General features: G+C 35.9%; 1 protein-coding gene across 3 annotated transcripts in view; it reads right to left on the bottom strand.

Annotated features, from left to right (window-relative positions):
* The window catches only part of SEMA3D (semaphorin 3D), a 218,896-nt gene that overhangs the window by 27,311 nt on the left and 177,199 nt on the right, over nucleotides 1–14,386 (bottom strand). For all 3 annotated transcript variants that reach the window (XM_061165129.1, XM_061165127.1, XM_061165128.1), the window contains 2 exons: nucleotides 13,976–14,120; nucleotides 1,884–2,106 (listed from right to left, as the gene is read on the bottom strand). In XM_061165129.1, coding sequence (XP_061021112.1) covers nucleotides 1,884–2,106; nucleotides 13,976–14,120 — 368 coding nt within the window. The remainder of the gene's footprint in view (nucleotides 1–1,883; nucleotides 2,107–13,975; nucleotides 14,121–14,386) is intronic.

Raw genomic sequence — 14,386 nt, 5'->3', positions numbered from 1 at the left:
TAAAAGACACATACTTGGAGTGTATTCCTAGCACAGGAATATCTATGTCTCCTTTAAAACTTAGTTGAAATGATAACAAAAGAGAAACAACATTTTTGGAATTTAAAGCGTTAAAATATATTAACACTTTCTTTCTTTCTAAATGTAAGAAATACTTTTTCAGTACTTATCCAATTCACTATGAAAGACAAATATATTTTAATACTTTTATTAATATTTTTAATAATATTTTAAAAGGTACTTTTAATAATCTTAACAAATGGAGGAGAAATCATTGAGGTATCTATATGAGAAGAGTGGCCACTATTAATCAAATGTATTTACCTGACAGAAACATTAATGGGATAGAAAGTAAAGTTTTTATCTAAAATTATTTTAGAATTAAAAAAAAATTATCACAAGATTAATAACAGATTGCAGTTCCATAAGGAGGCATGTTATTACAGAAAGATGATCAAAAGAACATTTTAGAAAAAGAAAAAAAATTTCCATTTGGAGATTAATGTCTAGACTGACCTATATAAAAATAAATTAAAAATAGTTGCTTATAAACTTCTGAGCACTGTGGTTGGAGTATGTAAACATGTATGGTAATAATCCTGTTAGCACAAAACAGCGTGAATTGTTTTTAAATGATTCTAGAATCTTTGAAAAATATTAAACATACATTTTCCAAATACCATATTTGGAAATCAGTCTACCTCAGTATCCTTACAATTTTCTCAATAAAAGTTAGGTAGTACCACCTAGTGGCTAAATGGCTTTTCTGACCCAGAAATGTTGAAGAGCTAGGAATGAGCTTTGGGTGGGCCATGCAATTAAGAGGCAAACTCGTTAGAATTCATGACAAACTAATTATTTCATGTTTTGATGCTTCAGTAGTAATCTCCATAGTCTGGAAAGCATCATTTTTTTTTTTTCCCTGGGCCTTGGTACCGCCATCTGCAGCATAATCAGGTTTGACAACTGGAGTTCTTAAAAGTCCTTTGAGTCTGTCACACAGATGCTTCCTAATATACCTAACTTTTATAAAACCAATACACATTTAGAAATAAAATTATCCTAAAATTGTTTTGTAGTCCTAAAAACCTTTTTTGGTAAAAGTGTCAATTTCTTCAAAACTCATCAAATTTCTATTTTTTTTTAATGCAATGCTTGATCCATCAAATTATACACTATCCAAGATGCAGTGCTTTTGTTTTAATGATACAAGTTATTTTTATTGCCATTAAAATTCACAGTACGCTATTAGATATTACTTTTTTGAAATGCACCAAATAAATAATATTTCTTTTCCTAGAAAAAGTAATCATTTCAATGAGTTGGCAATCAAAAAGTAAATAAAATGGGTTCTAATAATGAATAATTAATCCACAAAATTCAAAGGCAGGAAAAATAATTACCAAGAAGTTTTTACTTTAAGTTCTTTACAAATTAATGATTAACTTTTTTGAAAAGCCATCTTGTGTCAGCTAAGTCAGAGATTCTCAAAATTGGGTGAAAGGATCCTTTGGGGTAAAATTGTCAAATATCTCTGTAGAAAGAAGGAAATGTGAAGTTTGAAGATAGAGAAACTTTTCTTTGCCTACTTGTTTTAGTCCATAGCCATCCAGCAAATATGTATTGAGCACCTCATCTATAGCAGGCACACTGCAGTTATAATATAGAAATATGTTTTGAAATCTCACACAACTCTAATGGAGACTGGGAGATAGGTATGATAGTCAATTAAAAGCACTTGTTATGCAAGTTAAAAACATATTGACAAGGTATGAACTAATAATTACTCATTTTGATTTTGACCAGTAGACTTTTCTGAATTTTTTGTTTGTCTAATAATGAAAAATTCATGTGAAAGAAAGCATAACCTGGCTCTAGCATACCTGTTCCAAGAAACATCACGTCGTACTGGCCATCTTCTGCAACGACGTGATCCACCACAATCTGTGTCAGTCTGTAATCCACATTGATTCGCTTGAACGTTGGTCCTCCCACAACTGGATATACTGATTTATACATCACAGGGTGCCGCTTTATGAAACTGATGACATCATCTGGAAAATCTCGGGTGGATTTGACCAGTGGGTCATAGGTTTTGCTTGGACACTGAAAAGAAATGAGGCGGGAAGTAAAGACATTGTTCATGCACCTGAGAAATTTTCATTTACTTCCAAAGTTTTTAAAGCTTATTACTGGTAATATTAAAGGAATGGTCAATAGGATCAACATGAAGTCACATCCAGATATAAATAAATACAGTTTGCCGTGAGTGTATTTAAATCAAGTTTTTGCTTTCAAAAATATTCTAAAATATTACAAAGAAATATTATTCAGCCACACAAAAAAAGAAATCTTACCTTTTGCAACAACATAGATGGACCTTAAGGGCATTATGCTAAGTGAAATAAATCAAAGAAAAAAGAAAAATACTGTATGATCTCACTTATATATGTGTAATCTAAACAATGGAACAAACAGAAGAGTTCATAGATACAGAGAACAGATTGGTGGCTGCCAGAAGTTGGGGGTGAGATATGGGCAAAATGGCTGAAATGGGTCAAAAGGTATAAACCTCTACCTATAAAATAAGTCCTGGTGATGTATGGTGGCTATTAGTTACAGACACTGTACTACATATTTGAAAGTTGCTAAGAAAGTAAATTTTAAAAGTTCTCATCACAAGAAAAAAAAAGTAACTATGGATGGCAGCTGATTCTAACTAGACCTATTGCGATCATCTTTCAGTTCAGTGCAGTCGCTCAGTCACGTCTGACTCTTTGCAACCCCATGAACTGCAGCATGCCAGGCCTCCCTGTCCATCACCAACTCCCAGAGTCCACCCAAACCAATGTCCATTGAGTCGGTGATGCCATCCAACCATCTCATCCTCTGTCATCCCCTTCTCCTCCCGCCCTCAATCTTTCCCAGCAGCAGGGTCTTTTCAAATGAGTCAGCTCTTTGCATCAGGTGGCCAAAGTATTGGATTTCAGCTTCAACATCAGTCATTCCAATGAACACCCAGGACTGATCTCCTTTAGGATGGACTGGTTGGATCTCCTTGCAGTCCAAGGGACTCTCAAGAGTCTTTTCCAACACCACAGTTCAAAAGCATCAATTCTTTGGCGCTCAATTTCTTCACGGTCCAACTCTCACATCCATACATGACTACTGGAAAAACCATAGTCTTGACTAGACAGACCTTTGTTGACAAAGTACTGTCTATGCTTTTTAAAATGCTGTCTAGGTTGGTCATAACTTTCCTTCCAAGGAGTAAGTGTCTTTTAATTTCATGGCTGCAGTCACCATCTGCAGTGATTTTGGAGCTCCCAAAAATAAAGTCAGCCACTGTTTCCCCATCTATTTGCCATGAAGTGATGGGACCAGATGCCATGATCTTCGTTTTCTGAATGCTGAGCTTTAAGCCAACTTTTCCACTCACCTCTTTCACTTTCATCAAGAGGCTCTTTAGTTCTTCTTTGCTTTCTGCCATAAGGGTGGTGTCATCTGCATATCTGAGGTGATTGATATTTCTCTCAGCAATCTTGATTCCAGCTTGTGCTTCCTTTCCTCCAGCCCAGCATTTCTCATGTTATACTCTGCATATAAGTTAAATAAGCAGGTGACAATATACAGTCTTGACATACTCCTTTTCCTATTTGGAACCAGTCTGCTGTTCCATGTCCAGTTCTAACTGTTGCTTCCTGACCTGCATACAGGTTTCTCAAGAGGCAGGTCAGGTGGTCTGGTATTCCCATCTCCTTCAGAATTTTCCAGATTATTGTGATCCACACAGTCAAAGGCTTTGGCATAGTCAATAAAGCAGAAATAGATGTTTTTCTGAAGCTCTCCTGCTTTTCTGATGATCCAGAGGATGTTTGCAATTTGATCTCTGGTTCCTCTGCTTTTTCTAAAACCAGCTTGAACATCGGGAAGTTCACGGTTCACATATTGCTGAAGCCTGGCTTGGAGAATTTTGAGCATTACTTTACTAGCGTATGAGATGAGTACAATTGTGCAGTAGTTTGAGCATTCTTTGGCATTGCCTTTCTTTGGGATTGGAATGAAAACTGACCTTTTCCAGTCCTGTGGACACTGCTGAGTTTTCCACATTTTCTGACATATTGAGTGCAGCACTTTCACAGCATCGTCTTTTAGGATTTGAAATAGCTCAACTGGAATTCCATTACCTCCACTAGCTCTGTTCATAGTGATGCTTTCTAAGGCCCACTTGACTTCACATTCCAGGATGTCTGGCTCTAGCTGAGTGATCACACCATCGTGATTATCTGGGTCATGAAGATCTTTTTTGTACAGTCTTCTGTATATTTTTGCCACCTCTTCTAAATATCTTCTGCTTTTGTTAGGTCCATTTCTTTCCGTGTATACAAATATCAAATTATGTTATACACACGAGACTAATATGCTATATGTCAATTATACCTCAATGAAACATTAATAGTGCACACATTTTAAATATTTTATCCATGTCCATTCGGGCTCCAGTTTTTGAAATAGTCTTCTTCAGTTGTGTTTGCATAAGTGAAAATTGGTAATTCCCATCCATATCTTTTCTTCCAGGAAGTATAACTTCATAACATAAAGTCATAACTTTATGACTATAAAACCCCTGTGATAGATATTTCTATTGTCTTTTATACTGTTCTCTTCTTGAATTAACCTCAGATCTCAAAAGACAACTGTCTTAACTTGTTGGCAGGTGGAATGGTTAATGGTCATCAAAGATATCCTTACAAAACAAAGTATCCTGCTTATTAAAGCTCAAAAGAAATGTCTAAATTCTATCCATTTATCTGTATTTTCTAAAGTTTCCAAAATGAACTCTATTTTTTACAAAGGTACATGGAATTTGAGTTGAAAGAAAGTGATCTATAAACACCATTATTTTCAACTTCCTTTAATTAATGTAAAATTTCAGTTTTAAATTAAAACCATGATTGTTAAAAAATAAAATGGAACAAATCAACATGTCATAAAATTACTTGTAAAAGAGCTTTAATAGTTTGATGTTATAATCATTTAGCTTTTCATAACTGGTGTGAAAATTTACTGTGAACAGTTCAACAATTCATCAGCTCTTTCCCTAAAGGATCTGTGGAGAAACCCTCAGGGAGATTGATTTTTCACTTGTCTAGCATCTCTTCATGTGTGCCTCTTGGCATCCACTAATTCAATAGTTAGTATACACTGCCCCCTGGTGGTAAAAGTAAAAAATTTACACTGCTACAAATTAAATGAATTCGATGTGCCTCTAATCCAAAAATATGAAAAGGGAATTACTTCATATTTGACTTTTTTTTCCATCAAATATCTCCCCTCCCACAAACTAAATCTACTTTATTTATTATAGTTTAGTAATTTATCTCGGAATAATGTTGTTATCACATTTGAATTCTTAATTGCCTAATACATATTTTTTGGGAATGAAAAAATTTAGCTATATGATGAAAGCATCAAAAAGAAAATGAGCAATATTAAGGAAAGTTTATAAGAAAGTCCTGCTTTCTCCCTATTTTAGCTCTTCAACAAGTTGGAATCATAATCTGCACTTAACTGGGTTGTTTATACCCAGCACTAATTAGAATCTTGTCAAGGCTGAAATTGTACTTCTCAGTCAAAACATTCACCATGGTTATTCTATTGAATTAAACATACTAAAGTTAGTTACAATAAATGACGCTGACCTTAAATTTACAGCAATAAAATTGTAATAGCTCACCAAATTATAAGAAATATCAAAGAAATTGTAATTAAAAAAAAATCTGTTAATGATTTCCATATTTATCTGTCATAAAAATCTTGCATGTGAAAAGAAACTGATCTTTTCTTGATCAGTTTTATTGTCTTGTCCCAGATCTGCACCAAAGAGGTTAGAAATATCCTAGAATGTTAGCCATTTGATACTTACTGAGCATATTCTTAGCTGGTTGTTGGTCTGAACCTGTATCTGTATTGTTAGTCACTGTTTCTAGCACTTTGCTCTTAGCCAAGTGAAATCTGTCAACTAGATAATGGAAGAAACCCTGTATTAAGCAGATTAAGCTGTAACTCAAAGTGGATATGGAGCTCAAATGATACAAAGCTCTTGCCCAATTACAGGCTGCATGTTTGAGTCAAAGGCCATTCATAGAGGGCTTATAGCTTAAAACTCCCGTGGTGCCTTCTGGTGGGTCTATCATTAAAATCAAAGCAAATGCAAGATTTCTGCCTGCATTACATCTTTGAGACAGCTCTCTAAGTTAAGAAAATCAGCTCTTTTGACTGTGTAGTTACAATCACACAGTAGCCAATATTTCAAAAGCTATATCGTACCATTCAAGCCAGATTTTACATCATATTTTCAAATTATAAGAAATTTTAATGTGAGAAAGTATAGGTGAATGAAGCTATGACCATTTATCAAAATAACAAGTATAAATTTTCCTCCTTGCTCACCTTATGACAAAAAGGTTTAAGTATATTAAAATCTAAGAAAAAATAAAAAGAAAGGAAATCTGGTTTCTATTGCCTATTATAAAATGATCTTTGAAAATGTATTTTTTTCATATGGCAGCTTTTCCTCATGGCATGCAGCCAGTGTTTGGACAAGATCTTTATCCTCTAGGTTGCTGTGTGTGATCTCTGGTCTGCGTCTCCACTCTGCTTTCACAAATGAAAGTGATTTGGTAGAGATACTCCCTGAGGTTTAAGACAGTACAGTTTGAACCAAATATTGTTATTTTAGTATGTTAAAAACCAGGGGAATTTTCCCCTTTGACATCATATACCTGCATCACACAGAGATCTAAAAATAACTTGAGATGCCAAGCATCTTATGCAGGTAAATAGAAACTAGGGAAGAATTCCATAAAGGAGAAAGAGAATGTGTGGGGAAATGCTCCATCTAAATAACCACCTTCAATTATCTTCCTTCCACAAGTCCTAGAAGATTTTCTGTTTGCAACCATACATCCCAGGTATTCACAATCTAGTTAAGTTTTCTCTGTACGTATATACTTTAAGTTCTACCTATTGACTCAGTCCATCTGGATATACTGTACAGGGCAATTTATTTATGCCCCAGCTTTCTAACATTTGCCTGACTTCCATCACTTTAGCTCCTGTGATTGTAAGAAATAAATCAAGGAACTTATCTGTGTCTCCACCTACTGTTTAGAAAAACTCTAAGTTTAAAATTTGAAGGGTGAAAAAGAGGAGAGAGCTAGTCCTAAAACTCTCAAATGTCCGTATCTTGCTGGAAACAATACCAGCACAAGCGCAGAAGAGAAATGGACCTGGTAGGCAGCTCTGAGATGAAAGGGTAAACCCAGCATCAGTGAACCCTGGTTCCACGCCTATCTATCTTCCCTGGAAGGCTGCCACCCGGACTAGGTGTGATCATGTTATGCTTGGCACATCTGCATGTTTGTAGAGGGCCTTCAATAGTGCAGTGGGAAGCAATGGATAAGAGGAGAAAAATGGGTCTTATCCAATGAGAGAACTTGGCCCCTTGGTGGGCCCCAGACAGCTGTTACAAGTTTTCTCCCCCTGCTGCTTAGAGCTTTTCTCTGTAGGTTGCAATTTCCTTTTAAACAAACCAGAGGGATGACCCCGTGCAAGGGAAGACATGGCATGGGGAACAACTGAACCGGGCTTTCATTTTTTGCAAAACGGGAAAAACAAGCTAAATGTGTAAAGCAGTCTGATTTTTATTTATAAAGTAAAACATGCAAATTTAATAGGTGTCATCCTAGCCCCTTTATTCCTCTGAGAGTTAGTTTATAACATATATGGGCAACAAAGATGCTATATTCAATTTAAGAGTTAGAAGAGCTGGAGGTAAAGACAGGTAAATCTCTTGTTTTTGAAGGTTGTCTTTTAGAGAGAATTCTTTACCAGAAAAATGAAAACATGATTGAACACAGTCGATAGTCTGGGATTTGGAGAATCTTATTTTAAAAGCGAATGCTAGTCCTTTGGAAAGAAAAGCTGAAAGCCAGTTGAACAGATTGACTTGTTAGAATCAGCTAGAACTGACTTGTTAGAATCTGACCCTGTCAGAGAAACATGTCCTATATACAGTTAAAGGAAAAAGAGAGAGATGTTTTGTCATATGCTCGCCTCAGTGTATCAGATTAAGGAACCAGGAGTCAGGAAGCCCAGGTTCTAGTTCTGCCTCCGCTTCTCCCTTCCAGAATCAAAAACCTAGAAGGATTAGAATTAAAGATATTCTTGGTAATTTAGAAGTGGTAGCTCAGTCGGTAAAGAATCTGTCTGCAGTGCAGGAGACCTGGGTTCGATCCCTGGGTTGGGAAGATCCCCTGGAGAATGAAATGGCAACCCACTCCAGTATCCTTGCCTGGAAAATCTCATGAACAGAGGAGCCTGGTGGGCTGCAGTCCATGGGGTCCCAAAGAGTCGGGCACGACTGAGCGACTAACAACACTTAATAAAGTAACAGTTTGTTATCCAGTAAGTGGAAAACCATACTGTGGACAAATAATAGGGAAAAAGTGAAACTGTGAATTTAACATGATAGAGAGGCATCTATGAGATAGTGACACACAAAATTAATTTCCCCAAAGATTTCCACATACTGTAAATTAATTAGGAACTCTTAAAGGAAATGGCAACCAAATTTGAGACATTTATCAGATGCATAAATGAAAAGACAGGGCAACACTGTGAGGGGATTCTTCCATTACTTTTTTCATCTCGTTTGGTAAGATTCAAAGTCTATGGTTTTCCTGGTAACTCAAGTGGTAAAGAATCGGCCTGCAATGGAGGAGACTCGGGAAACACAGAAGAATCAAGTTTGATCCCTGGGTAGGGAAGATCCCCAGGAGAAGGAAATGGCAACCCACTGCAGTATTCTTGCCTGGGAAATCCAATGGATAGAGGAGCCTGGCGGGCTACAGTCCATGGGGTCACAAAGAGTTGGACATGGACATGACTGAGCAACTGAGCACACATGCACTCCAAGTCTAAGACAGAAAGGAAGTTTAGAATACTTTTTGGAAGTATTTCTCTTTTTGTACCCTTATCTTTGAATCAATCTTAAAACCTTTTTTTCTCTGAAGATAATCAGAAAATCCTTACTTAATGAGGCCAGTCTACATTACAACTCAGATCTAATTTAGGAGATTCATGAAGACATCTAATTTAGGAAATTCGTGAAGATAATACAATTCTAAGAATCATCAGCTCTATAAAAACAGTGTTTTGCAGAAATATGTCATTGCTCAGGCCAAATATTTTAGGTAGATCAGGAAGAGAAAATAGGGTGATTTTTGGAACTCATGAATTCCATGTTTTATTTCAAACCCCTGCTGTTGAGGACATGGACCAATGTAAAAGTTGGAATTTCTCAGCAAGCATTCTAATAATAAGTGAAGCAGCAATGCATATATCCTATCTGCTCTAAAAACTGAATTATTGTCATTATGTATTACTATCCTATGATATGATAACAACATCTCCTTGAAATAAGGAATTCAGATATTTTCAGGGTCACCATTTGCATCAACTCTTTCTAATATTTATACACAAAGGAAGAATGGGTTTTGCTGATGTGTAAGGTATTCATGGGAATTTTACTGTATTCCTCAGTCACCAAAATACACATAATAAAAATAAGTTATGAAATTAAAAGGCAATATGGATAATTACTAAAAGGCAATATGGATAATTACATCTTATTGCTCCCTACCAAAAAATGAAGCCTTAGTTGGGAAATTCACATATAAGTTTGATCTTTAAAATTAAAGCTGAAACATTTAGCAATAAAAATGGTAACTATTTGGGAGAAAATGTAATTTAAAAATGAATTGTTATTTTTACAAAATTAGAGGTTTAGAAATTGTTTAAAAACTATGGGAAAATGGTTCAAAAGTAGTGAAACATACAGTCCTTAAGTGTTTTAAGTTCAAAAACTTCGTACATTTTAGTTATTGTGAATAATGCTGCAAATGAACATGGGAGTGCTAATCTCTCTTTAAGATTCCAATTTTAATTCTTTTGGATAAATATCCAGAAGTGGGGTTGACGGATCATGTGTTAGTTTTACTTTTTAATTTTTTGACAACCCTTCAGATCTTATGTGAAAACAACCTAATGTTCATTAACTGATGAATGGATTTTTTAAAGTGGTACATATATAGGGCAGAATATTATTCAGTGTTAAAGGGAAGGAAACCCTACAACTTGTAGATAAACCTGGAGAACATTACACTAAGTGAAATAAGTCAGTCATGAAGGACAAAAATTGCTTAATTCCACACACACACACACACACACACACACACACACACACACACACACATATATATATATATATATATATATATATATATATATATATATATATATATATATATAAAACATGTTCAATATATAACATGTTCATGCATGCTAACTGGCTTCAGTTGTGTCCAACTCTTTGCGACCCCATGGACTGTAGCCCACCAGGCTCCTCTGTCCATGGGATTCTCCAGGCAAGAATACTGGAATGGTTGTCATGCTCTCCTCCAGGGGATCTTTCTGACCTAGGGATTGAACCCACATCTCCTGCGGCTCCTGCATTGCAGGTAGATTGTTTACCATTGAGCCCCTGGGGAAGCCCCATACATATAACATAGTCAGAAGCATAGAAGCACAGAATAGAACAGTGGTTGCCAGGGGTTTGGGGAAGCGAAGAATGGTAAGTCACCAATTAGTGGGTATACGATTTCAGTTACACAGGGTAAATTCTAGAGAGCTGCTCTACGACATTACAGCCTATAGATAATAATACATTACTGTACACTTAGAAATCTGATAAGAAGTGTTCTGACCGCAGTAAATTGTTTTCAAAAAGTCCTTTCTTCTCACCTTTTTGATAAGAGACTGTTTTAAAAACTGAAGCTCACATTGAAACAAACATGTATTAATAGTTAACATTTATGCATAAATCATTGGGGCTTCCCAGGTGGTGCTAGTGCAGGAGACATTAGAGATGCAAGTTCTACCCCAGGGTTTGAAAGATCCCCTGGAGCAGGAAATCGCACTCCACTTCAGTATTCCTGCCTGGGAAATTCCACGGACAGAGGAGTTTGGCAGGTTACAGTCCATGGGACCACAAAGAGTCAGACACAGCTGAGCAACCGAGCACACACACACAAAGAAACACATAAAAACTTATCAACACAGAATAAAACTACAGAGTAAAATTCTAATAATAAAAGTAAGAAACAAAATCTCCTGCTATTACAAATCTTTCCCAGATTCTGCTATTTTTTGGCCTGATCTCAATCTGATTTCTATATCTGACCTATTATCACTCACTGTTTGGTGGATTCTTTCATACTGTATTTCACTTTGAACTTATTACCAAGACCCAGCAGTTCAGTAATGGTTGAAAAGGCCCATTTATTCAGGGATTTTGTTTGGACACCAGAGGGCAGAAGAATCACTTGAGGTGAAGGAATTCCATTAGCGAATTTTGTGCATTCTTGAGTTGCCAGGCTCATTAACATTGTAGAGCAGTGATATCACCGTAAGGCTAGGAGTTTAGGTTTGACTTTTTATCACAGGAAGTACAAAAGTCTGTTAAACTAAAAAAAAAAGAAAAAATAAGTAGCTACGGCACACAGGAAGTCCCGTGTGTATTTACTGGCGTGATAATGTCAACAGAAGGTGCTGTTGAGAGAACAACTTAGAATTCAATCGTAATAGCAACATGGTTGAGAAAACATAAGTTGCAAAAGTAGTTTTAAAAATAATCTATCTAAAATTTTTAACTTAAGTGAAAAAGCCACTTTTCTGACATTTCATAGAAAGAAAATTATTCAGCCATGCTTTTGATTAAAGTAAGCTGTGTTCCCTGAATTACAATAAAAGAAATGACAAGTGAAATAAGGCTTCAACACTTCATTATTTTTGTAGAGAACAGATTGATCCCTGGAGAAACAATGTAATGTTCTGTTGTGTTGTTTGATTTTATCACTTTGAAGGCAGAATGGCATGGAGGTTAATGACATTTGATTTAGAATTATGTGAATCTAAATTTAATCGTAGTCTCACTTCACAAACTATGAGACCATGAGCATATGCCATAAGATTTTCTCAACTAGAGGAAATTTAGTTTAACTATCCTCCTCTAAATAAATAAAACCCTCAAACTCCATGGCCTGTAGCCCATTAGGCTCCTCTGTCCATGGGATTTCTCAAACAAGAATACTGGACTGGGTAGCCATTCCCTTCTCCAGGGGATCTTCCCCACCCAGGGATCGAACCCAGATCTCCGGCATTGCAGGTGGATTCTTTACCATCTGATCCACAAAGGAAGCCCTATACATATGGGGCTTTATATATGTGTGTGTGTGTGTGTGTGTGTGTGTGTGTGTGTAGTCACTCAGTCGTGTCTGACTCTTTGTGTCCCCGTGTCTCCTGCACTGGCATGTGGATTCTTTACCACTGGGCCACCTGGGAAGCCCTATAACTGTACATATATATAGCATGTATATCCAGTAAAAGATCTCCCACGCAAGAGGAAAACAGATATAATTTAACATGACAAGTTTTTAATATAGTGTCAAAGTACAAGGACTAAGAGCTTGGAGTCTGCCGACAGGCTTATCTGAGTTTAAAACTCAGCTGCACCTCTCACCAACTTTGTGACCTTGGGCAAGTTTGCACCTACCTGTGTCTGATATAGCTCGTCTGTAACATGACATTAGTAACAACAGAACTTGCTTCACAGAGTCATCATAAAGATGGCATTAAGATTTGTAAAGCCTTTAGAAGAGTACCTGCACACCCTGAGTGCCTACACCCTATGTTACTGTCTAAAAAAAAAAGAAAAGAAAAAGCAAGTACAGCTATGATGTTCAAAGAAAATTAAAAAGTGAACACTGAAAACCATAATGTTGCATGCAAAACTTCATTTCCAAAGTTGTGATTACTCTTATCAGTCCAGAAAACATCCATGAAATAAATTTATGTTGAGGAATTTTGAAATTGAAAATAGTCATGGTAGTAAACTATGTTTCCCCGATTTAATTAGGTTATATAACAGGAAGATGAAACGAGAACTCAGAAAGCCTGGCTACCAGATGTTTCCTCTTTAGGAACAAACATATGAAAAGATAAAACTCATTAGAATTAGATGGGTTAAATCAGTAACTTTTCTGAGATTTTGATGATTATTTTAGTGCTCTTCGTAGAAATAGTTATAATGAATTAATCTTTTTTAAAAGGCATTTTCCCTTTCTATTAGATCAATCAACCAGTCCTAAAATAGTAACATAACAAACTGTTTTAATCACATCAACAAAACAAAAGCCTTCCATTTATCATGTACAGATTTTAAACTACAAAGGTTTTTTTTTTTAAACAGATGCATAAACTCTAAATCACATTTCTTACTTTTTTCACCTCTGTTCCAAACATGATTTATGCTGTCTGAATAGAATTTTGGACTCAGTGCTTCCTAGGTATTTTCCACATCTAAAATAAATTCCAAGGTGCAACATAATAAAAATGAATGCAGAATAAAAGAAAATATAAGTTAAATGAACAATTATAAGTGATGTATAGTCTTTTAAAAATAGAAATAGGGACTAGAAGCCTCTAGCTACATGCAGAGTTGTATGTGAGGAATAAATACTTATTTGGCATTTCCTTCTAACTTGGAATATTTGTCATTCGAGATATTAAATCATTTTGACAATTCTATAGACAATTTGAGGATAAATACTATATTCCCAGGGTAATCTGCTCCTTACCATACAGCCCATTATTTTCTGTAGTACTTATAATTCTTACTCAAAAGAAAAACGTTAAATTCCAGTAAAGGTCAGACATTTTAACACATCGCTGTAAATAATTAGTTATTTTAAAATCACAGTGCATGTTGCTGTGGTGAGTAACATAGTTTATTAGAATTAGGAAGAGAACATGGGCCTAAAATAATATTTTGATTATTAAGTTGAATACATACTGTGCCAGGTCGGGGATAAGGAATCCTTCCATCATACTGTACCCAGCGATGGTCTGCACTTTCCTTATGAGCATAGGGACCATTAAAAACTGCTCTGATGTCAGCCATGCTATACACACACACGGCAGAGCCTTTGAAGATGGAGCTGAAAGAAAGCAACAGGATCCAGTCATTCGCTGGTCCATTCTATCGGACGGTGCTGCAGACAAAATGGGCCTATGTCCTAAAGGAGCTTATAGTCAAATAATCCTGAATAAGGTTTGATAACAGTTACATTACAGGTAATTATAGTAAACTATAGTATAACTATAGTAATTATAGTAAACTATACACGCAGATGGGTACCCAGTACAAGGGTTTCTAGTAAATTTTCAGGGAGTGGACAGCGCCTATATTGATATCTGATGGACA

Source organism: Dama dama, chromosome 18 (assembly GCF_033118175.1).
Source record: "Dama dama isolate Ldn47 chromosome 18, ASM3311817v1, whole genome shotgun sequence".
Taxonomy (NCBI): Eukaryota; Metazoa; Chordata; class Mammalia; order Artiodactyla; family Cervidae; genus Dama; species Dama dama.
This window is presented reverse-complemented; position numbering and strand designations above follow the sequence as displayed.